The following is a 21,893-nucleotide window of genomic DNA, read 5'->3' as shown; positions in this document are numbered from 1 at the left end:
TTTATTTTTTGTCCTGATTGTCCACTTCATAAGAGAAACATCGAAAGTACAGTAACCCGTAGCATCGCAGCCCATTGATAATCACTTTATTTTTATTACTATAAAGTGATGGTTATTTGTATATTTTTGATAGTGGATGGGAGGGATGACTCTTAATTCCAATACTGTGTCCTCCTCTGGTTGGAGGGACAGACTCTGTCACATAGCTCCTCCTGGGTGGTGTCAGCCTGTGGTTGGAGGGACAGACTCAAAATCACATGGCTCCTCCTGTATGTGTCTGTCCCTCCAACCACAGGAGGAGCTATGTGCCATGAAGTTTGTCCTTCCAACCACAGGATGACATAATGTCACATAGCTCCCTACTGTCTATATCATCCTGTGGTTGGAGGGACAGACTCTGTCACATAGCTCCTCCTGTCTGAGTCTGTCCCTTCAACCACAGGATGACACCGACAAGAGGAGCTATGTGCCATGAAGTTTGTCCTTCCAACTACAGGATGACACAATGTCGCATAGCTCCACCTGTCTGTATCATCCTGTGGTTGGAGGGACAGACTCCATGTCACATAGCTCCTCCTTTGTGGTGTCATCCTGTAGTTGGAGGGACAGACTCCATGTCACATAGTTCTTCCTGTCTCTCACCCTGTTGTTGGAGGGACAGACTCCATGTCACATAGTTCTTCTTGTCTCTCACCCTGTTGTTGGAGGGACAGACTCCATGTCACATAGTTCTTCCTGTCTCTCACCCTGTTGTTGGAGGGATAGACTCCATGTCGCATAGTCCTTCCTGTTGTTGGAGGGACAGACTCCATGTCACATAGTTCTTCCTGTCTCATCCTGTTGTTGGAGGGACAGACTCCATGTCACATAGTTCTTCCTGTCTCATCCTGTTGTTGGAGGGACAGACTCCATGTCGCATAGTTCCTCCTGTCTGTCACCCTGTTGTGGGAGGGACAGACTCCATGTCGCATAGTTCCTCCTGTCTGTCACCCTGTTGTGGGAGGGACAGACTCCATGTCGCATAGTTCCTCCCGGGTGGTGAACTAGTGGGTGGAATGGACAGCGTCCATGTCGCGTAGCTCCCTCCTGATAAGGACACTTTTTTTTTTTTTTTTTTCTTTATTTTTTTTTTTTTTAACTTTCATTTATGTTTGTATGTTCCCAGACTGAAGTTTATAAAGCTAATGTAGCATGCACTAAGTATAATGTATTATGTTTTGGTTCTGCAGTCACCAGAAGATGCTTCCCAGCTATTAATATTAAGAAAGGAGTGGTTACTGTTGGCAACGAAACCACATTTGATGATGGAACAGGCCAAAAACAGCGCAATGTGTCTGACCTGGTGGAAGGAGCCAAGTGAGTACAGAGACCACCAGCTCGAAGTGGACGATTCTCAGTCAACCTACCCAGGCAGCAGTTCTGTCCTGGCACTCGTCTTTCTTATCCTCACAATGCTTTCTGCATGTGCAAAACTTGATGATCATGTAATATCTCCAGAGATTTTATTTAAATTCTTTCATAAGTCATTTTTTCATAACAAAATGATTCCTTTAGTCCCCAAGAACACTGCAGTTTCTCCCTTCCTGCTTGAGTATGACTTCGCTATGAATAAGTTATATGCTCAAAGAATACGTGTCCTGTGTTCTTGAAGATTTTCGGGGTCAGTGCAGTGCTGCAGATTTATTAATCTTTGTTAGGCCTCGCTCTGCACTGTCATTGCTCAAAGCAAGTTTCGTCTATGGCAGACAGATGTTCATTAGCAGAGAGGGACAATGGCAAGTGACAAGTCGATGGGCTAAAGGCCCGTACACACGATCAGATTATCGAATGATCTGTCGTCCGTTTTTTGTGGCATGCTAGTCTGATGTGGAAAGTGAAGAGGTTATTTTCATACGAATTTTCCCGTACGACAGAATTCTACTTCAGAAGTGATGTCATGTGTTGGATTGCTTTGTATGTGTTCTTTCGTCTCTGAGCATGCCTAGTCTTGCTGTTAAGATTTTTTTTCTGTCGAAATCTGTACTAATGAGACGAAAAACGGACGTTGTATTAGGGACGATAAAAATTTTATAGCCTGCACATCAGGATTTTGTCAGCCGAAAAGTCGGAGTTGGCTGTCGAAAGCACCATACTAACAATCCGAAAATCGGCAGATCGGTCGTTGGACAAATTTTCCCTACTGATTTTCTTATCGTGTGTACGGGCCTTAAGTATTGTCAGTACACCTCCCAACGTATCTCAGATTTTTTTTTTTTGTCTGCCAAATCCAAACAAAAACTGATTTCATTTCAGATTTTTATTGTCTCTGCCCATAAATCCAGATAGAAACTCCCCAAAATTTGCTCTGGTCTCCAAAAAAAAAATGTCTGGAGTTGTAATTTTAAAATATGTTGGTGGCTCAGGACATGAGAAGTTGCAGCAGATGGGGTGGCACCAAACCTCAAAATGTACAAATTGTGGTAATTGATTTCCTGATTTTTGAGCTGCATTTCTGAACATTGTGGCTTAATTCGACACAAGATCTTTAAAGGGCAGAGCTGACGGAAATGTTGAGAAATGTTAGACACACTATAGTTCAGTAAATGTTACAATATTTCACTTTATTCAGTTAAAAAGTAGCTGCAAATATAAAGCAGCAGCATTCTAACGTTATTTTATACTAAATATAACTGCATGACAATATGGATGGAGATTGTATAAAAGGAATTTATTATTCAGGTGTGTCTAGTATGCTGGCTCAATACAACCCTGATCTCTACCTATATTACATTGTGTGTTCATAATTGATCTGTTCTGTATAGGAAGGCCAACGTGGTGCTGGAGGCCCGGCAGGTGGCTATGAAGATCTTTGAGGATTACACTGTGTCCTGGTACTGGATAATCATGTAAGAGCACTTTTACTCTTAAGATATTTACCTAATTATGGAATAGTACACCTAAATCAAGATACAAACTGAAAAGGTTGTAACCTAAAAAAAAAAAGTCTCCTTATAGCAGGTTAAACTGCACAGTGCTTGTCCCTTTTTATGTTGTAGAAGATCTGGTTGATCCTGCCTGTTCCTGTGTCCCTCTTATTGTACTGACCACAGTAATCATGGCTGATAAACCATAATACCGTGGTCGGCTTATATGCCTCCGTCATCCCGCTGCTCTCCTCTCTCTCCTTCCTCCCTGCCTGTCCGCTTCTGTGTATGAGGCTGTGAGCCATCTCTTCCCCTCCCCTCCTGCCGCTATCAGTAGCTGGCAGTAAATTCAAAGACCTTTTACTGCCAGCCCCTCTGTTCTACTAAGCTATACTACGCAGTGAAAATTATGCCTCTAAATGCCTTCTTTTAGATCTTTTCTGGTCGGTCACGTGACCTGGTCGCTCTCCTCCCATGATCAAAGGGCTACAGCGGTAGGGGCTAAGCAGACAGCGCAGTGGTCACTTTACTTTCCGGCTGATGTCAGAAGGGGATCTTAGCCCCTCTGTAGCCCTTAAATCAGGGGAGAAGAGCGGCCAAAGTTCACGTGATCGACCAGAAAAGATCTGAAGGAAGGTATTTCAAGGTGTAATTTTATACAAACCTGTACACCGAATAGTATTCGCTTAGTAGAACAGTGGAGCTGGCAGTAATCTTTCTTTGACTTTACAGCCGCTTTAATTATGGAATAGTACACCAAAATCAAGATTCAGACTTGCGGTAATCCTGGTATAGTACACCTAAGTCAATGTCACTATACTGTATGTGCAATATGGCTTGTAACCACTCATCGATGTAGTAAACATTTAATACTCAAATGTAACTTTGCTATGTATCCTACTTTTTTTTTTTTTTTTTTTATTGCCCAATATTTGAGCTATAGGAGGCTTCAACAAATTCTGTCTGTAACAAAATAGTATGAAGCTGTTAGTGCTTTGCTTTGCAATTCATTAATCCAAAGCAATGATGCAGCAAAAGAAGCCGGAATACTTGTTCTGAGATAACTACTCAAAGTATGAAAACATGCAAGTAGCATTCAGAAAATTCAGCAATGGCAGCCTACATAATACTTCCAGGTTTCCTTTTAAGAATCAATCAGGCAGATACATAAATGCTAGATATGAATCTATGTATTCATAATTGCATCATTCAATTTATAATTTGCTGTTTCTTCTAGTGTTGTGTACTTCCGTTCTAACCATTTCTGTATTGGCCCCTTCTCCTCCTCCGTACCCCCACTGCCTTCTGGGACCTGTTTACCCCCCTCCCCCCCAGAAGACTGTGGGGCCATTCAGAATGTGCAGGAGACTACCGCCTGCGCAGTAGGAAACCGGCTGTGAAGCCTGAAGGCTTCACTATCGATTTCCCTTAGTTGCAGTACCTGCACCCGAGCCGATGGCCGAATTGTCTTTGGAGGGCTGAAATCCCAGGATCCCTGGACAGGTAAGTTTCCTTTTTATATTAAAAGTCAGCAGCTACATTATTTGTAGTTGGTGGCTTATAAATATTTTTTTTTTTTTTTTTTTGAGGCTGGAACTCCGCTTTAAGACAGGGAGAGGGCGAAACCTCACAAGAAGCTATATAGTTGTGCTGCAGTGCTCATTCACTAACAAAAACATACTGACAAAATAAGAGCAGAGAGATGAGCTCATCAGTCTGCTGCTTCTCCTTTCATTGTCCAGTCACAGACTGAGGGATGGGACAAGACCTGTAAGTCTGTAAAATGGACCTAGACTTGCAAATCCTCACCTGCTCCAAACGTAGTTTATGTGAGATCCCTCACCAGCACCCACATTTTTCAGGCGCTAGGTCTTCAGGCGCTAGGTCTCTGACTGGCCAAGAGGGGACGGGCATAACCACCTCACATGGGCATTCATTCCAGTGCGGCAAATATACACAGAGCTGCTGAGGAATGCAGGAAAGAGGGTGTGAGTGAGTAGTGGAAGTTTACCTATTTTTTATAAAAACAAACTGCATCCACTGAAAAGGATTCAAAGAGCCCTATGCATTTTTACAAAAGGACAGCAGAAGTTCCTTCCTTTCAGACTCTGTCTCTAATCGACTCACTTTAGGGAGCAGTCTGGAGAAAGAAAGGTGGGTAGAGTAGAGGGGAAAGGAGGAAGAGAAAGGAACCAATGGGGAGGGGGGTGGAGGAGAAATGGAATGGAGAGGGAAGAGGGGATGATTGGAGGGCAAGACATGAAACCGATAGGGATGGGGAAGGAGTAGAGTAGGATGAATGAAGCAGAGTGAAATAGGGGGAGTGGCATTTTATCTCCACCAAAGGTTTTATTTCTGAGTGCTATGCTATGTTATTGAGTTATTACCTGGAACGGTTCCCGAGTCCTGCTAGGGTGCAGTGGGAGGCTGACGTGGGCGAGGTTACTGATGACCAGTGGGAGGAGGCCCTGGAATCGGTGCGACACTGCTCGTTGAATGTGACGCAACAACTTTCACAGCTGTATTTAATTCTCTGGGTGCATCGTACACCGGCACGTTTACACAGGTTGGGTCTGCGGCCGGACCCGCTGTGTACTAGTTGCCAAAGGGGCACTGGTGATCTCATTCATCTACTATGGCATTGCCCTAAGCTCCACAGGTATTGGACGGCGGTGGTCCGGACCATTAATGCCACCTATCTCCTTTCAGTGCCAGTGTACCCAAAGCCCTGCCTTCTCAGTATGGTGGAGGACTTCACTGATGATGTAAATATCAGATGGGCGGTTACCAGGTCCCTCTTTCAGGCCCGGAAGGTTATTCTGCAGCACTGGATTGCCCCATCTCTGCCTACGTTGGAGATGTGGACTCAGGCCATGGGTAATACTTTGCGATGTGAGCGCTTGATTTACCAACACAGAGGGGTCCCGCATAGATCTAAGATATGGGGAGGTTGGCTGGCGATTCCTGGCCTGGCTTCTCAGGATTTGGTCTTGGATCGCCTTCTACATTGAATGTGAACTGGTGGTGATTCAGGGAGGGGTTTAATTATGGATTACCGTGATACACCATTTACCTCTCTGTTGGGGGCAGTTCCTAGCAGGAGGGGTATCTTCTGTTATTGTTGTTGTTTCAGTTCTATGGCTGTGCTTGTATTTGGGAATGTGAATTGTGTGCAATCTGTAATTTCTGTTTTTTTTTTTCTAAAACTTGGTTTCTGATTTAAAAAAAAAAGAAATAGGGGGAGTAGAGTACAAAAAATGGAATGGCAAGGAGTGAAGGAGAAATGAAATCGGGTAGGACTGGAGGAGGAGAAATGTAACAAGGTGGGGAGGGAAATGGAAGAAAGAGGGAAAGGCGAGGAGTGGGGAAGTGGATTGGAGTGGAGGAGGAGAAATGGAACGGAGTGGAGTGGGAACAAAGAACTCCAGCTGCCGGCTGGATATAGGAATGCTAAAAATGTAATGTAATTTACCTGACTGCAAAAAAAGAGAAAACCTATTTTATAATGGGTGTATTTGTTTTTTGTCTTCACTATATAAATGGATGCCCACAAGCACTACACGTTTCTATGTTTCCTCTGCAGAGGTCTTGTCATTGCCATGGTGATCAGTTTGATATTCGTGGTCTTGCTGAGGTTTCTGGCTGGGATTATGGTGTGGGTGATGATTGTCCTGGTGATTGCAGTCATGGGATATGGTGAGTATGCCCTTTTTTTTGCATGCTACAGTGCAGTGATGTGGCCAGGTTTCTGTGCTTTTTTCCTTTAAGATATAAATTTCCTAAATGTACAGTATTTGCTTCCTGCGACAATTTAAAACCAGTCAGAACAAGGGATGTGTCACCAGCACACCAGTAAACTCAGAAATCGGGTCCAATGCTTTACTGAATGATCACATCACTACAAAGCATGGAGCCACCCAGGAGTTCTTTAGGCATATGAGGGTTCTGTGTGGCTCCAAAATGTTGCTGTCCTTTGGTGTGATGTAAAAGTTTAGTAAGTGTTTGACTCTGTTATGGAGTTTCCTGGTGTGTTGGTGACACATCCCTTGTTCTGGTCTCCAGATGGTGGTCACTGCAGCACCACCACCTTTTCTGCCACCTTCAGGTACATGTTCATTAGGAATATTGCTCTTAAAATAAATAAAGAATAAAAGTGGTGCACACACTAATTTATTAGTTGCTCACATGATAGTGTGGCAGAATTGAGTGCACTTAGATCGCAGCCTGAGTATAAGTCTGTCCCCTGCCTGCATACGGCAGAGAGACCCTTGCCTTATCTGTAGAAGCAGTGGGCTCTCTGCAGAGGACCAATGTGCCTCTTCCTGAGTCCGAGCTAGTGTTCTCCATCCAGTAGGGAGCATGAGGATGCCATTTATATTCCGCACTGTAATGCAAACACTGGATGTAGACTTGAATCTGAACTGAATGTGCTGTGGATTCATTGTGGCTGAGAGGTGTTTTGTACTAATGTAAATGTGGTGGAACCAGTTATAGAGAATCTGCTGATTTTTGTCCTTTTGCAGGAATATTCCACTGCTACATGGAGTATGCTCGGTTGAAGGGTACAGCTGGAGCGGATGTTACCCTGAAGGACATTGGGTTTCAGAGTGATTTACGAGTCTACTTACACCTGAGGCAGACATGGCTGGCATTCAGTGAGTTTACAGTCTATGTAATGGAAATAAGTGGGAGACGCTGGAGTTGTCCACCAGTTACAAGTAGTGGTGGGGGAACTGACCAGGGTACACCGGTTACAGTAAAAACACAGTTAAAAGAATCGGGCTGTTTGTGTGCAAGCAATAGTAGTGGTGGGAGGTTCTGATGTAGTGTATGTGTGTATCCATATTACATTGGTGATAGAAGGGGCTGGAATTGTGTGGGTACAGATCCTGTTGGTGGATGAGGCCCTGGCACTGTGAACAGGTGTGTACAGGTTATTATGGAGATAAGGGGCTGGCACTGTGTGGGTACTGGTTAGGTTGGTAGTAGGGGCGGGGGGGGGGGCACTGTGTGGGTACTGGTTAAGTTGGTGGTAGGAGAGGGGGGAGGGGCTGGTACTGTGTGGGTACAGGTATCGGTGGTAGGAGGGGCTGGCAGTGTGTGGGTACAGGTAATGGTGATAGGAGGGGTTGGCACTGTGTGGCTACAGGTAATGGTGGTAGGATCTGGCACTGTGGGTACTAGTTAGGTTGGTGGTAGGTGGGGCTGGCACTGTGGCTTTTGGTTAGGTTGGTGGTAGGTAAGGCTGGCACTGTGGCTATTAGGGTTGGTGGTAAGAGGGGCCGGCACTGTGGCTGTTGGTTGGTAGGAGGGGCTGGCACTGTGGCTGTTGGTTGGTGGTAGGGGCTGCCATTGTGTTCACAGGCTAGGTTGGTGGTAAGAGGGGCTGGCACTATGTTTAGTACAGGCTTTGTTGGTAGAGGGGGGCTGACATACTGTAGGTACAGAATATTATGGCGGCTAGGAGAGGATGGCACTCTGGGGTGTGGGGGAGGGGGGGATAGGATGCTGTGGAGGTGACATAGGCTTGTACAATTTGGGTATAAACTGCTAGAGAGATGGGTCCCATGTGCACAGAAAATAGTAGCGGTGGAACTGTGCAGGTCGACGTGGCTGGTGCTGTTTCTGTGTGTATACAGGGACATCTCTAATCCTGCACTTCTCTTTGTACAGTGATTATTCTATGCATCGTGGAGGTGGTTATTATTCTGCTCCTCATCTTTCTCAGGAAAAGGGTTATGATTGCCATTGCACTCATTAAAGAAGCCAGCAGGTAAGCAAAGGGTGGTTGTGGTTTCCCCATTTTACATTCCTCAGGCCACAAATGGGGCTTTTCCTGCTCTGTGTTGTGCTGTTGTAAATTTTCATGGGAGTAAGAAAACTAGAAATCGGCAGTACCCGACTGTCCTCATGTCCTGGGTGGCATTTGTTGGGTATGCTTTCAGTCCTATAAACTGTCTTCAAAACTGCCCCAAGAAATGACTGTTGGAATTTTAATTTGAAAATGTATATTTCGCTTATTTTCTGGAATTTTGGCAATCTCATAAAGAGAATGGGTGCAAACGTTTAGCTTTATGAGTCTAAAATGTAAACCAGGATTTTTTTTTTTTTTTTTTTATTATTGTGTGTATCAACCAATTCACTCCCAACTGGCATTACTTCATACGCTTATGAAGATTGTATGGGACTTCCATGGGAGCAGAAAACCATGTACCAGTTCACTGTGGAGGGATGCAGAAAAGTGTAGTGGTAATAATAAACTAGACTTCAAAGTGGGCATTAAAAGGTGTGTGTTGTGTCCAGAAATGTTATCCTGAATATGTTCCTTCTCTCTCCTCAGGGCGGTTGGCCATGTGATGTGTTCCCTGGTTTTCCCTCTATTCACCTTCCTGCTGGTTTGTCTCTGTATCGCCTTTTGGGCCATCACTGCAGTGTATCCTTCCTCATCCCGTTCCATTATTACACCCCACTGTTCACCATAACCAGTTGCACCCATTGTTAAATATTTCACATGCCGCACCAGGAGAGATCAGGCTCCACAACCCCATCTCAGGTGCTGGCTCAGCCCTTCTCCACCAAAGCAGTCGCTGTGCCTATCTCAAAACATAGAAGTAGAATTTGCTGCCGCTGGCTACTTTAATAAGGGAAGATTATTTTGCACTCCGCATTTCTGTTGATACAAGTGACATCCAGTAAAAGCCCCCTTGAGATCCTGGCAGACAACCCAACACCTGGTCCACAAACACCCGTACACAAGAATATTCGGTAGAAACATTTCTTTTAGAGCAGATCTTATTTTTTTACCAGAAAATCCAGCTGCCTAAGTCACATCTGTATTGCGTGTAAAGCAGGGCTTGACAAATTTGCCTGAAATCTAGGAGCCAGCTAAAAAAGTTAGGAGCCAGTTTTGTTTTTTTTTTAAACTAACAACCAAGCTTTATTTAATAAAACGGATACTAAATTTACACATAAATACGACTAGAACCCCACTCTCCTCTATAGCGCAATTGGATGGAAACAGACTGTCTGTCTCTTTCCATCCGATGCCATCTGATCCGATCCACGGGATGGATTGAAAATAGAACCACCATCCGTCTGTTTTTGGCAGACTGGATCAGATGGCGGCAGATTACTGCTCCATAGAGGAGAATGAAGGGTCCGATCAGGTCTGCCTGAAAAACTGACAGGCGGACCTAATCAGACAGCCCATGTGAAAGGGGCCTTCGGCTGTGGCTGTGGCATGGCGATGAGGGAAAAATGTTATATATTTTTATATATATATATATATATATTTATATTTTTCCCTCATCGCCATGCCACAGCCGAAGGCCCCTTTCACATGGGCTGTCTGATTAGGTCCGCCTGTCAGTTTTTCAGGCAGTTTTTTTTAATTTAATAATAATAACCACACTCCCTGCCCACTCTCCTTTTAAGCAAAGGTAAGTGGACAGGGAGATGAAGCCTGCAAAAACTTCCCTCTCATTTCCTCTTGGGAAGGAGATGAGAATGCATTGAGAACAGGCAGTGGAAAGTCATGACTCCCGGCCACCACAAGAGGGCGCCAGTTCCCCATTGGAAGCCTCTCTCATCTCACAGAAGAAGGCCGAAAAGCCGGGGCCTCAATTTTCGTACGGCGCGGAAGTCCGTGCACTCAGGGAGGAGGTGGGGGCGCAAAAGGGACAGGACACCTCCTGCAGGGCGCCCCAGGTCGCTAATTCTAGCTGAATGCGACCTGGCGCCCGGGGTTTGTCGAGCCCTGGTCTAAAGGACCACTCTGCCTGAAATGTTTTCCAGCTTTGGATGGGCAGCATTAGGTTGAGATACTAGCTCCCTCCTTTACATTTTGGCATCTCCAATACCAAGATTCCCCAGTTTATGTATATCTGCCCCTTCCACAAGTTTAATATTGATGTTCCTTGTAGAGCAACTTTTGCTGTGAATTGCGTGTTGGTCTCATAGGAGAAGATTTAAAAGGGAAGTTGGGGAATTAATTTTTTTGAAGAATTCTACTTACCTAGGTGGATGTACCATCAATCTGATGCTGCATTTGTCCCCCCCCCCCCTCTAAGGGTGAGAACCGAGCGATTAACCACCGCTGATTGCTTGTTTCTCAGTACTCTATGAGCAGGGAGCTGCTGACTGTCAGCCACCACGGTCTGCTCTGCCCCCCATTCCGGCGTGCTCACTGGAGCGCTGGGCTGCGGAGGGGACGGGAGTGGCTGGCTCAGGCTTTCAGTGGCTCGCTAAGTGGCTGGGACAGTCCAGGGTTCTGGATCTTTTCCCAACCTGGACCGGCTCTATGATGTCAGCCAACAGCGAGCTTCAGTCTGCTGTCTGCTAAAAATGGGTCACAAGAATGCAGAACGAACTGCATTCCTGTGATCCACAGGAGACATACAGCCAAATGAGCTTTGACTGTACTTCTTCTTTAATACAACTGAAACACTAAGAATATGAGGAAGCAACTGAAGCACTAAAGCCCCGTACACACGTACCGATCGTCGTCATACAAACGTTCGTCTTTTCTCCCCGGGATGTCGATGTCTGTTGAAAAGTGCATAGACAGCACAAGAATTTTGTCCGCCGACTTCAGCTGACTGCAGAAGTGATGTCATGTAATGGTTAACTTTCCCTGTGTTTTTTCTTTTCTGAGCATGCCCAGTCTTGCAAATCTGCGGTCTGTCGGCAGAATTCTGTACTGACTGGCGAACAATCGTCCGTTCTGGTGTCGGCATACAAAAATTTTCATGTTTGCAAGAAAGACTCTTGTCCGCAGAATGTGCGCAGACAGCTGTCGGAGGCACCATACTAACAAGCGTACAATCGGCAGATCTTTCGTCCGCCGAAGTTTGTATGACGACGATCGGTACGTGTGTACGGGGCTTAAGAATATGAGGAAGCTGTGCATGGTAACCAATCAGCTTCTTACTTTAGCTTGTTCAATTAAGCTTTGACAATGAAACCTGGAAGCTGATTGGTTTCTATGCAGAGCTGCATCAGATTTTGCACACTCCAGTTTTAGTAAATCTCTGTAAATCGAGAAGTGGAGTCAGAAAGCCTGCAGAGAAAATACGATAAGTTGTAGAAATAACTTGGAAAAAAAGACTCTCAATCGGAAACTCAGACTTTTTTTAAAAATTCTTTATTAAAAGACAAGGGCTTACAAACTGCATACACAGGTATAATTACAGTAGTAAGGTAGCTGAGGTGTCATAACCTAATCAAGATAACAGCAACTCAAGGAATAAGGTTCATAAAAATGAGAACTGAGCGCAAAAAGATAATCTTAAGAGTCCGTGAAGACCTCCCAGAGAACATGGAGGATACAAAAGGGGCAAACAAAAGGGTAGGAAAACAGAAGGGAGCAGGGGTGTTTAAAAAAAAAAAAGGGGGGGGAGAGAATATGAAGTGTGTGCAGGTGGCCCAGACCAGTAAGGAATAGTTGGCTCAATAGTTGTCAGCCATGCCAAAGAGCTCCAGGCAGGACCCTTTTGCTCCTGCATCTCCTAAAAAGCAGTAGAATAGAATGAGATTAACCACAGATGCCACGTGTCACAAACTTCTTCATCCCTATGTTAGAAAGGCGCTGTAAGGGAATCCATATGTTCAATGTCCTTCATTTTAGACGGCCATAGAGAAATGGGAGAAGTGACGAGTTGTTTCCAAAGGCAGGACTGCAAGCCCTAGCTGCATTCAGCAAATGTACCAAAAGCGAGGATTTTGTATTATGAAAGCGGTACACTGTGGGGGAACTCAGACTTGAGGGAGGAAGAGTATAGCACAATCACCATGCAGTACTAATGAGCAGGAAGCCTGCATATGCAAAGTCCCCCTCCCCCCATCCCATTTTACTTATATAATTACCATCTGCACATAGAGTTCTTAAAACCGCAAGATAAATTTCAGTAGGGAAATCGCATTCATGTCTGTGGAGAAGGCATCTAAAATATGTTGCCTAAATGCTTTCTATGCATTCACATTGAATTTTATGGAGTGATAAAAGCAAAGCATATATTGATCCTAAAACCTCTTGTCTACTAGTCCTTAAGCTGTAAAAAGACTGTAAAGTAAACCTTTCACTGCGTAAAAGCTTCTAACATAGAGGTGCCTGTATATATGTATATACACATTTTATTGAGCGTCCAAGGTGCACAAGGCCCTCCAATATACAGATTCCAGCTTTTACTAGTAATGTTGAGTTCTGGTCTTTGCATCCGCTTGCCCTGCTTTCATGCACCTTTCTACTGGCCATTCCCAGTGATTGGTGACCTCACAGAGATTGGTGCAGCAGGAAACGGGGAACGCTCTAAAGGAGAGGAGGGATTTGTATATTTGACTTTTTGAGGTCTTCCAGGATAATCATGAAGTTGTTACTATGGTATGTGTAGGCACCTCGTGGTGCTCACATTTTAATTATATAACCTGTTTTGACACCACTTCACATTATGCCGTATAGACCTAAATTGTGACTTTTAGCAGAACAACAGATCTCAAATTCATGACCTTTTCATCCTTAACTTGCTCACCCAGCTTCCTCTCCACATCTAATGACGCAGTATACAAGATTTTTAATGAAACTCAGTGTGATTATGCTGGCAAAACATGTGACCCAGAGGTAAGTCAGCCCCTCTTTCAGCAATCCATAAATGACCCTGCCTGTGACTCTTCAGCCAGAGAAAGCTGATGCTGGGCACCGTTGTCGCTAAATGACTTTGGCAGGGGATGAGTCCCTAGCAATATTCTTGAGGGAGCTTGGATTCCTACCCTACTCCTGTCTAGTTTTCCCTGATGAAGCAGTTGGCTTGGTGATGGTGGTTGAAATTTCAAAATGGGCGATCATAAATTAAACCTCAACAGTTGCTAGAGTGAAGTATCTTACTAATTTATTAAAAGAATGAAAAGCTATATTTGAAGTTTTAGTGAAGCACTTACTCCCACAGAAGCCCGCAGTTAAGGTTCCTGTAGTTGGATCCACAGCCAGGCGCACAGTCACAGCAGTCACAGTCCCTCCTTTGGCTCAATGGACAGCCTAGAGCAGAGGTCTCTAAACTTTATAATCAAAAGGGCCAACTGACTATCCTTCAGACTTTAGAGGGGCCAGACTGTGGCCAGTGGGAGTAGAAAATGTCCTGGCTTTGAGAATGTCACTTCATCAGTGTCCATGAGTAGAATAATACCCCATTATTGGTGTCAGTGGCAGGAATAGTGTCCCATCGTTGGTGTCAGTGGGAGGAATAGTGTCCCATCGTGGGAGGAATAGTGTCCCATCGTGGGTGTCAGTGGGAGGAATAGTGTCCCATCGTGGGTGTCAGTGGGAAGAATAGTGTCCCATCGTGGGTGTCAGTAGGAGGAATAGTGTCCCATCGTGGGTGTCAGTAGGAGGAATGGTGTCCCATTGTTGTCAGTGGGAGGAATAGTGTCCCATCATTGGTGTCAGTGGGAGGAATAGTGTCCCATCGTTGGTGTCAGTGGGAGGAATAGTGTCCCATCGTTGGTGTCAGTGGGAGGAATAGTGTCCCATCGTTGGTGTCAGTGGGAGGAATAGTGTCCCATCGTTGGTGTCAGTGGGAGGAATAGTGTCCCATCGTTGGTGTCAGTGGGAGGAATAGTGTCCCATCGTTGGTGTCAGTGGGAGGAATAGTGTCCCATCGTGGGTGTCAGTGGGAGGAATAGTGTCCCATCGTGGGTGTCAGTGGGAGGAATAGTGTCCCATCGTGGGTGTCAGTGGGAGGAATAGTGTCCCATCGTGGGTGTCAGTGGGAGGAATAGTGTCCCATCGTGGGTGTCAGTGGGAGGAATAGTGTCCCATCGTGGGTGTCAGTGGGAGGAATAGTGTCCCATCGTGGGTGTCAGTGGGAGGAATAGTGTCCCATCGTGGGTGTCAGTGGGAGGAATAGTGTCCCATCGTTGGTGTCAGTGGGAGGAATAGTGCCCAACTGTTAATGTCAGTGGGAGGATGGTGCCCTAAGAGCCAGGTAAAGGCAAGCAGAAGGCCGTATCAGACCCCTGGGCTGCAGCTTGGAGACCACTGGTCTAGAGGTATGCTTTTCTGATGCTTTATTGTAGAACTTGATCTTGGATAGAAGGATAACTGGAGTATTCCAATAACTCTAGTAGCAACTTGGGAACACTAATCTTCCTCCTATTGTGAGCAGAGTCCTTGCACAAGCCGTTAATAGACTGAGCTATTCCAGGACACCGGGCTTAATGCGAACTCTAGCACTATGAGGGATAGCACCAGAACACTCTCGAAGGGATCTCTCTCCCTAGTCTGTACTCACTAGTGTCCTTGGATAGTTGGGTGCCTCCTTCCACTATATTCCAGACCCCTTTTTCCAGTGATGCCATACAAGATCCCCAGTCAGCTTCAGCAACTTTCAGCAGAATAAGCCCCATAGCTAGCCTAGCTTGGATCTCCTCCTCTAGGTCAAGAACCCCTCTGCTCCAGGTCTCAGAAGATGTATGCGCCTTCTCAGCAGCCATCTGGGCACCTCTCGCCAGGGATTGGCCAGGGCATACTTATTCAGCTGTAGGTTCAACTCTTTCAGCCCACTATCTTGCAGAACCTTTCCAGACAGACAGAGACAGGGGGAAGCCGTCAACCCTGCAGACAGTGAAATACAGAACAGACCAAACAATCGCCTGAGGCTCAACTGATGTAAGCCAGTAACTAAATCTACCTAGCCTACCACCTATCTAGGAGGGAGCTACATTAGTATAAATATTTTAGAGGTGGCACTTGGTAGTCAGGCCCCAGCTTCCTATGTCAGGCCCCAGCTTCCTATGTATTTGATAATCAACAACAAAATCTCCTTTGAATAATTTCTACCAAAAGGAGCAGTTCTTGCTAGCCGTCCAAAATAATTCTACCAGTACAGAGGCAGGGTGATGGGTAATTGACACAACTAAATTTGCCTGAATGTCCCCTGATCTGGCGGTCTATGGCTGGATCAAAGAACGTTCAAATGTCTGTAGTTATCCCCCAACCATGAAAACAAAACTGTAGCGCTAAAAACCCTTGGTCATGACAGTCCCACTTAAAGATGTGAATAAAGCAATATGATGACAGTCCATATGAATCCGACTCTTCATTCAAAAAGTGATTTCTAGGATAGAAAACCGCCACCAGACAGCACTCCAACACCAGTAATTCTAACTTCTTACCAGAAGCTGTTGATCCCCATAACAGAGATCAAAGATTGCGCATAACCAGTGATAGGTGAAGGCTTCTCCAGTGTGTTCCTGATATGCTCACAGTAGAATGTAATATGCAGAGAGAGAAGGAACATCTCATAGCGTAGACTGTTTAAAATTGCTGCTGGACCCAACTACATTTGCTGTTTTTACAGTTATTATATTTCTTCTTTAGCGCAGCAATTTTATTGTTTTATCCCCCAACCATGGTCAACACTCCTCCTCTGCCCAAGCTCTGTAAGGTGGGAAGTCAGCCAGAATGAACACTTCCAACTGATTGCTGCTGCAATACACAAGGAGCTGGCACTAGGGATGTCACTAAAAGCGCCACCTCTGCCCTCTAAGAACATGCACATACAGTACCTTGAAAAAGTATTCACACCCCTTTAAAATTTCCACATTTTGTCATGTTACAACCAAAAACATAAATGTATTTTATTTGGATTTTATGTGATAGACCAACACAAAGTGGCACATAATTTTGAAGTTGAAGTGAAAATTGTGTTCAACATTTTTTACAAATATAAAAAGTGTGGCGTGCATTTGTATTCAGCCCCCCTGAGTCAATACCTTGTAGAACCACCTTTCACTGCAATTACAGCTGCAAGTCATTTTGGGGATGTCTCTACAGGCTTTGCACATCTAGAGAGTGAAAATGTTGCCTTCTTTGAAAAACAGCTCAAGCTCGATCAGATTGGATGGAGAACAGCAATTTTCAAGTCTTGCTACAGATTCTCAATTGGATTTAGGTTTGGACTTTAACTGGGCCATTCTAACACATGAATATGCTTTGATCTAAACCATTCCATTGTAGCTCTGGCTGAATGTTTAGGGTTGTTGTCCTGCTGGAAGGTGAGCCTCTGCCCCAGTCTCATCTTTTGCAGACCCTAAAAGGTTTTCTTTCTAAGATTGCCCTGTATTTGGCTCCATCCAAAACAAATGCGCGCCGCACTTTTCAGATACAGTATTTATTTGTAAAAAAAATTGAAAACCATGTATTTTCCTTCCACTTCACAATGTATGTGCCACTTTGTGTTGTTCTATCACATTAAAATCCTAATAAAATACATTTACGTTTTTTGTTTTGTAACATGACAAAATATGGATAATTTTAAGGGGTATAAATACTTTTTCAAGGCGCTTTGTTTGGCGATCAAGCATTGCACAGAGGATCCAAGATCATTAATCTAATAAGATTCTGGGGGATATGTATCAATTCTGTTTCACAGCAAGGCAAAGCTAAACCACACCAAAGACAAATTTACTATAACAGTTGAACTTAATTTGTGCAATAGACGCACAGTCAGGTCCATAAATATTGGGACATCGACACAATTCTAGTCTTTTTGGCTCTATACACCACCACAATGGATTTGAAATGAAACGTGCTTTAACTGCAGATTTTCAGTTTTAATTTGAGGGTATTTATATCCAAATCAGGTGAACGGTGTAGGAACTACAACAGTTTGTATATGTGCCTCCCACTTTTTAAGGGACCAAAAGTAATGGGACAGATTAACAATCATAAATCAAACTTTCACTTTTTAATACTTGGTTGCAAATCCTTTGCAGTCAATTACAGCCTGAAGTCTGGAATGCATAGACATCACCAGACGCTGGGTTTCATCCCTGGTGATGCTCTGCCAGGCCTCTACTGCAACTGTCTTCAGTTCCTGCTTGTTCTTGGGGCATTTTCCCTTCAGTTTTGTCTTCAGCAAGTGAAATGCATGCTCAATCGGATTCAGGTCAGGTGATTGACTTGGCCATTGCATAACATTCCACTTCTTTCCCTTAAACTCTTTGGTTGCTTTCGCAGTATGCTTCGTCCATCTGCACTGTGAAGCGCCGTCCAATGAGTTATGAAGCATTTGGCTGAATATGAGCAGATAATATTGCCCGAAACTCTTCAGAATTCATCCTGCTGCTTTTGTCAGCAGTCACATTATCAATAAATGCAAAAGCACCAGTTCCATTGGCAGCCATACATGCCCACGCCATGACACTACCACCACCATGCTTCACTGATGAGGTGGTATGCTTTGGATCATGAGCAGTTCCTTTCCTTCTCCATACTCTTCTCTTCCATCACTATGGTACAAGTTTATCTTGGTCTCATCTGTCCATAGGATGTTGTTCCAGAACTGTGAAGGCTTTTTTAGATGTTGTTTGGCAAACTCTAATCTGGCCTTCCTGGTTTTGAGGCTCACCAATGGTTTACATCTTGTGGTGAACCCTCAGTATTCACTCTGGTGAAGTCTTCTCTTGATTGTTGACTTTGACACACATACACCTCCCTCCTGGAGAGTGTTCTTGATCTGGCCAACTGTTGTGAAGGGTGTTTTCTTCGCCAGGGAAAGAATTCTTCGGACATCCACCACAGTTGTTTTCCGTGGTCTTCCGGGTCTTTTGGTGTTGCTGAGCTCACCGGTGCGTTCTTTCTTTTTTAAGGATGTTCCAAACAGTTGATTTGGCCACACCTAATGTTTTTGCTATATCTCTGATGGTTTTTTTTTTTGTTTTTTTCAGCCTAATAATGGCTTGCTTCACTGATAGTGACAGCTCTTTGGCTCTCATATTGAGAGTTGACAGCAACAGATTCCAAATGCACACTTGAAATTAACTCTGGACCTTTTATCTGCTCCTTGTAAATGGGATAATGAGGGAATAACACACACCTGGCCATGGAACAGCTGAGCAGCCAATTGTCCCATTACTTTTGGTTCCTTAAAAAGTGGGAGGCACATATACAAACTGTTGTAATTCCTACACCTTTCACCTGATTTGAATGAAAATACCCTCAAATTAAAGCCGAAAGTCTGCAGTGAAAGCACATCTTGTTTGTTTCATTTCAAATCCATTGTGGTGATGTATAGAGCCAAAAAGGTTAGAATTGTCGATTTTCCCAATATTAATGGACCTGACTGTATATCCAATGGATGGGGAAGATCTGATGTTCAGGTGTCAGGTAATGTCAGAGCTTCATCTGTTTTAGCCATAAGATTATCTGGCTGGAAACCTGATGGAGATGTGGTAGCTAAATCCTATTGCTTTGTACTTGCTTTTATTTTTTAGTTTGGTTTGAGTAATCTCCTTTTTAGTAATGAATGATTTTTTTTTTTTTTTTTAAAGAAATTTTTTTATTATCTTAAAGTTCTGACATTTTAGACCTCTGCCCTTGTAAGACTGTGACGCACATAAGTGGAATAGATTATGACAGTGACACAAATAGGTGGAACTCTCAGGAAAAGGGAAAAGCTTTATTTACATTCCACTAATGAAATTGGATCTAAGCCTATCAAACTTTGGAAGTGAGCTTCCTGCTAATCGTCTTGTGGGTATAATCACTGAAGCTAATGCTCACCAGGGTGTAACTGCTGTCTTAACCGCTTTCCGACTGCGCACAGTATATTTACTGCGGCAGTCAGCCCCGGCCAGGCAGAGTGACATAGGTCTACGTCGCTAGGCTTGTTCACAGAGGAGTCCGGGCGTGTGACCGGCGGACCCGATGTCCGCCGGTCACACTACGATCGCCGGTAGAGCGGGAGAAAGGCGGACGGCTTATGTAAACAAGCCGCCTGTCATTCTCCCCTGTGTAAAAATGGAGATCAAACGGTTCTACTATGTAGAACAGTTGATCTCTGTTTTTACAATAGGAGACCTGTCCCATCACAGTTAGAAACACGCCCCTAGGACACACTTAACCCCTCCCTCTCCAATACAGTTAACCCCTTCCCTGCCAGTGTCATTTTTACAGTAACAGTGCATATGTATAGCACTGATTACTGCAGTAATGTCACTGGTACCCCCAAAAGTGTCAAAAATGTCAGTCAAGAGTCCGATATGTCTGCCGCAATGTCGCGGTACCGCAAAAAAAATTGCAGATCGCCGCCATTACTCGTTAAAAAAAAAACACCAAAAATGACAATCTTTCCCTTTGTTAGTAAACGCGATCACTTTTGCGCAAACCAATCAAAATACGCTTTTTGCCATTTTTTTTTTTTTTTTTTTTTTTTTTTTTTTACCAAACATATGTAGCATAAAACAAATTGCCCGAAAATGTTAATTTTGATTTTTACATTTTTTGGGGGGGAATTTCATATAAAAAAAAAGGAAAAATATTGTTATTTTTGCAAAATTTACGCTCTTTTTTTTTTTTTGTTTATAGCGCATGATCAAAAAATCGCACAGGTGATCAAATACCACCAAAAGAAAGCTCTGTTTGTGGGGAAAAAAAGGCCGTGAAATTCGTTTAGGTACAGCGTCGCATGACCGCGCAATTGTCCGTTAAAGTCACGCAGTAAAAAATCGCAAAAAACCCTGGTCAGGAAGGGGGTAAAATCTTCCGGGGCTTAAGTGGTTAAGCTGGCCAAAGATGGTTTGAATCTTGGTCAGTTCAGCAGGGACCGGCTGAGATTCGATCCATCTATGGGCAGGCTGAATGTATCCAAGTCGATCCATCAATCAACTTGCGTGCAAGCCGCTATAGCCACTAGTAAAATCACTGTTCTCCTGACAAGGGTGGCTCCCCCCTGTCCGGAGAACACAATATTCCACGGGAGCAATTCCCCATCGACGCTGTGTTGATGAGGGAATTGAGCAATTTTCTTTCCGACAATCCGTGGTTGCAGGTAAACAAAATCGCACCATATTTGGCCTGCCTAAGTTTGCTTTTACCTTCTAGCCCTCCGGACCCTTTCCTTGAACCTCTTTTGGAGGTTGGAAGGAAACGTAAAGCAATAAATTTTTTTGCACTACTGCGGCACATGCTAAATTTAACAGAATTGCAAAATAACCATTTATTTCCACAGAATTTACAAAAGTACTTGTGTATGATATTGTACAGTTTGGAAAACGTTGCAAGGGCAGTCCGTGTCTCCCCCATGCATCCCTTCCTTGCCCATTGACATCCCATCGCCTAATCTTATAAGATGGACAGTGTTCTGGTGGATGGGGATATCTTGCTACCCATTCTTTAATATGTCCAAGGTGACACCTGTGTGCATTGACACAAAATAGTGCTGCTTTGAAGCTACAGTGGTATCTTGATGGATGTTTTAACCACTTAAGCCCCGGAGGATTTGGCTGCTAAAAGACCAGGGGTTTTTTTGCGATTTTTTTTTACTGCGTGACTTTAACGGACAATTGCGCGGTCGTGCGACACTGTACCTAAACTAATTTGACGTCCTTTTTTTCCCACAAACAGAGCTTTCTTTTGGTGGTATTTGATCACCTGTGCGTTTTTTTTTTTTTTTTCTTTGATCATGCGCTATAAACAAAAAAAGAGCGTCAATTTTGCAAAAATAACAAGATTTTTCACATTTTTTTTTTATATGAAATTCCACAAAAAAAATGTAAAAATCAAAATTTTTTAACATTTTCGGCCAATTTGTTTTATGCTACATATGTTTGGTAAAAAAAAATCGCAAAAAGCGTATTTCGATTGGTTTGCGCAAAAGTTATCGCGTTTACTAACAAAGGGAAAGATTTTTGTCATTTTTGGTGTTTTTTTTAACGCGTAACGGCGGCGATCTGCGATTTTTTTTTTTTTTGGTACTGCGACATTGCGGAGGACAGATCGGACCCTTGACTGACATTTTTGACACTTTTGGGGTTACCAGTGACATTACTGCAGTAATCAGTGCTATACATATGCACTGTTACTGCAAAAACGACACTGGCAGGGAAGGGGTTAACTGTATTGGAGAGGGAGGGGTTAAGTGTGTCCTAGGGGCGTGTTTCTAACTGTATAGGGACATGGCTATTGGTGTAAAAACAAAGATCAACGGTCCTACATAG

General features: G+C 44.0%; 1 protein-coding gene across 3 annotated transcripts in view; it reads left to right on the top strand.

The window, feature by feature from the left end:
- Positions 1–21,893, top strand: part of SLC44A2 (solute carrier family 44 member 2 (CTL2 blood group)) — a 182,285-nt gene that overhangs the window by 142,666 nt on the left and 17,726 nt on the right. For all 3 annotated transcript variants that reach the window (XM_082254834.1, XM_082254832.1, XM_082254833.1), the window contains exons 8-14: positions 1,230–1,356; positions 2,802–2,885; positions 6,487–6,599; positions 7,427–7,558; positions 8,577–8,676; positions 9,244–9,336; positions 13,434–13,518. In XM_082254834.1, coding sequence (XP_082110960.1) covers positions 1,230–1,356; positions 2,802–2,885; positions 6,487–6,599; positions 7,427–7,558; positions 8,577–8,676; positions 9,244–9,336; positions 13,434–13,518 — 734 coding nt within the window. The remainder of the gene's footprint in view (positions 1–1,229; positions 1,357–2,801; positions 2,886–6,486; positions 6,600–7,426; positions 7,559–8,576; positions 8,677–9,243; positions 9,337–13,433; positions 13,519–21,893) is intronic.

The sequence above is a fragment of the Pelophylax lessonae genome (genome assembly GCF_965119305.1).
Source record: "Pelophylax lessonae genome assembly, chromosome: 4".
In the NCBI taxonomy this organism is placed as follows: Eukaryota; Metazoa; Chordata; class Amphibia; order Anura; family Ranidae; genus Pelophylax; species Pelophylax lessonae.
The sequence above is the reverse complement of the archived record's forward strand: the minus strand, read 5'-3'. Positions and strand labels throughout refer to the sequence as shown.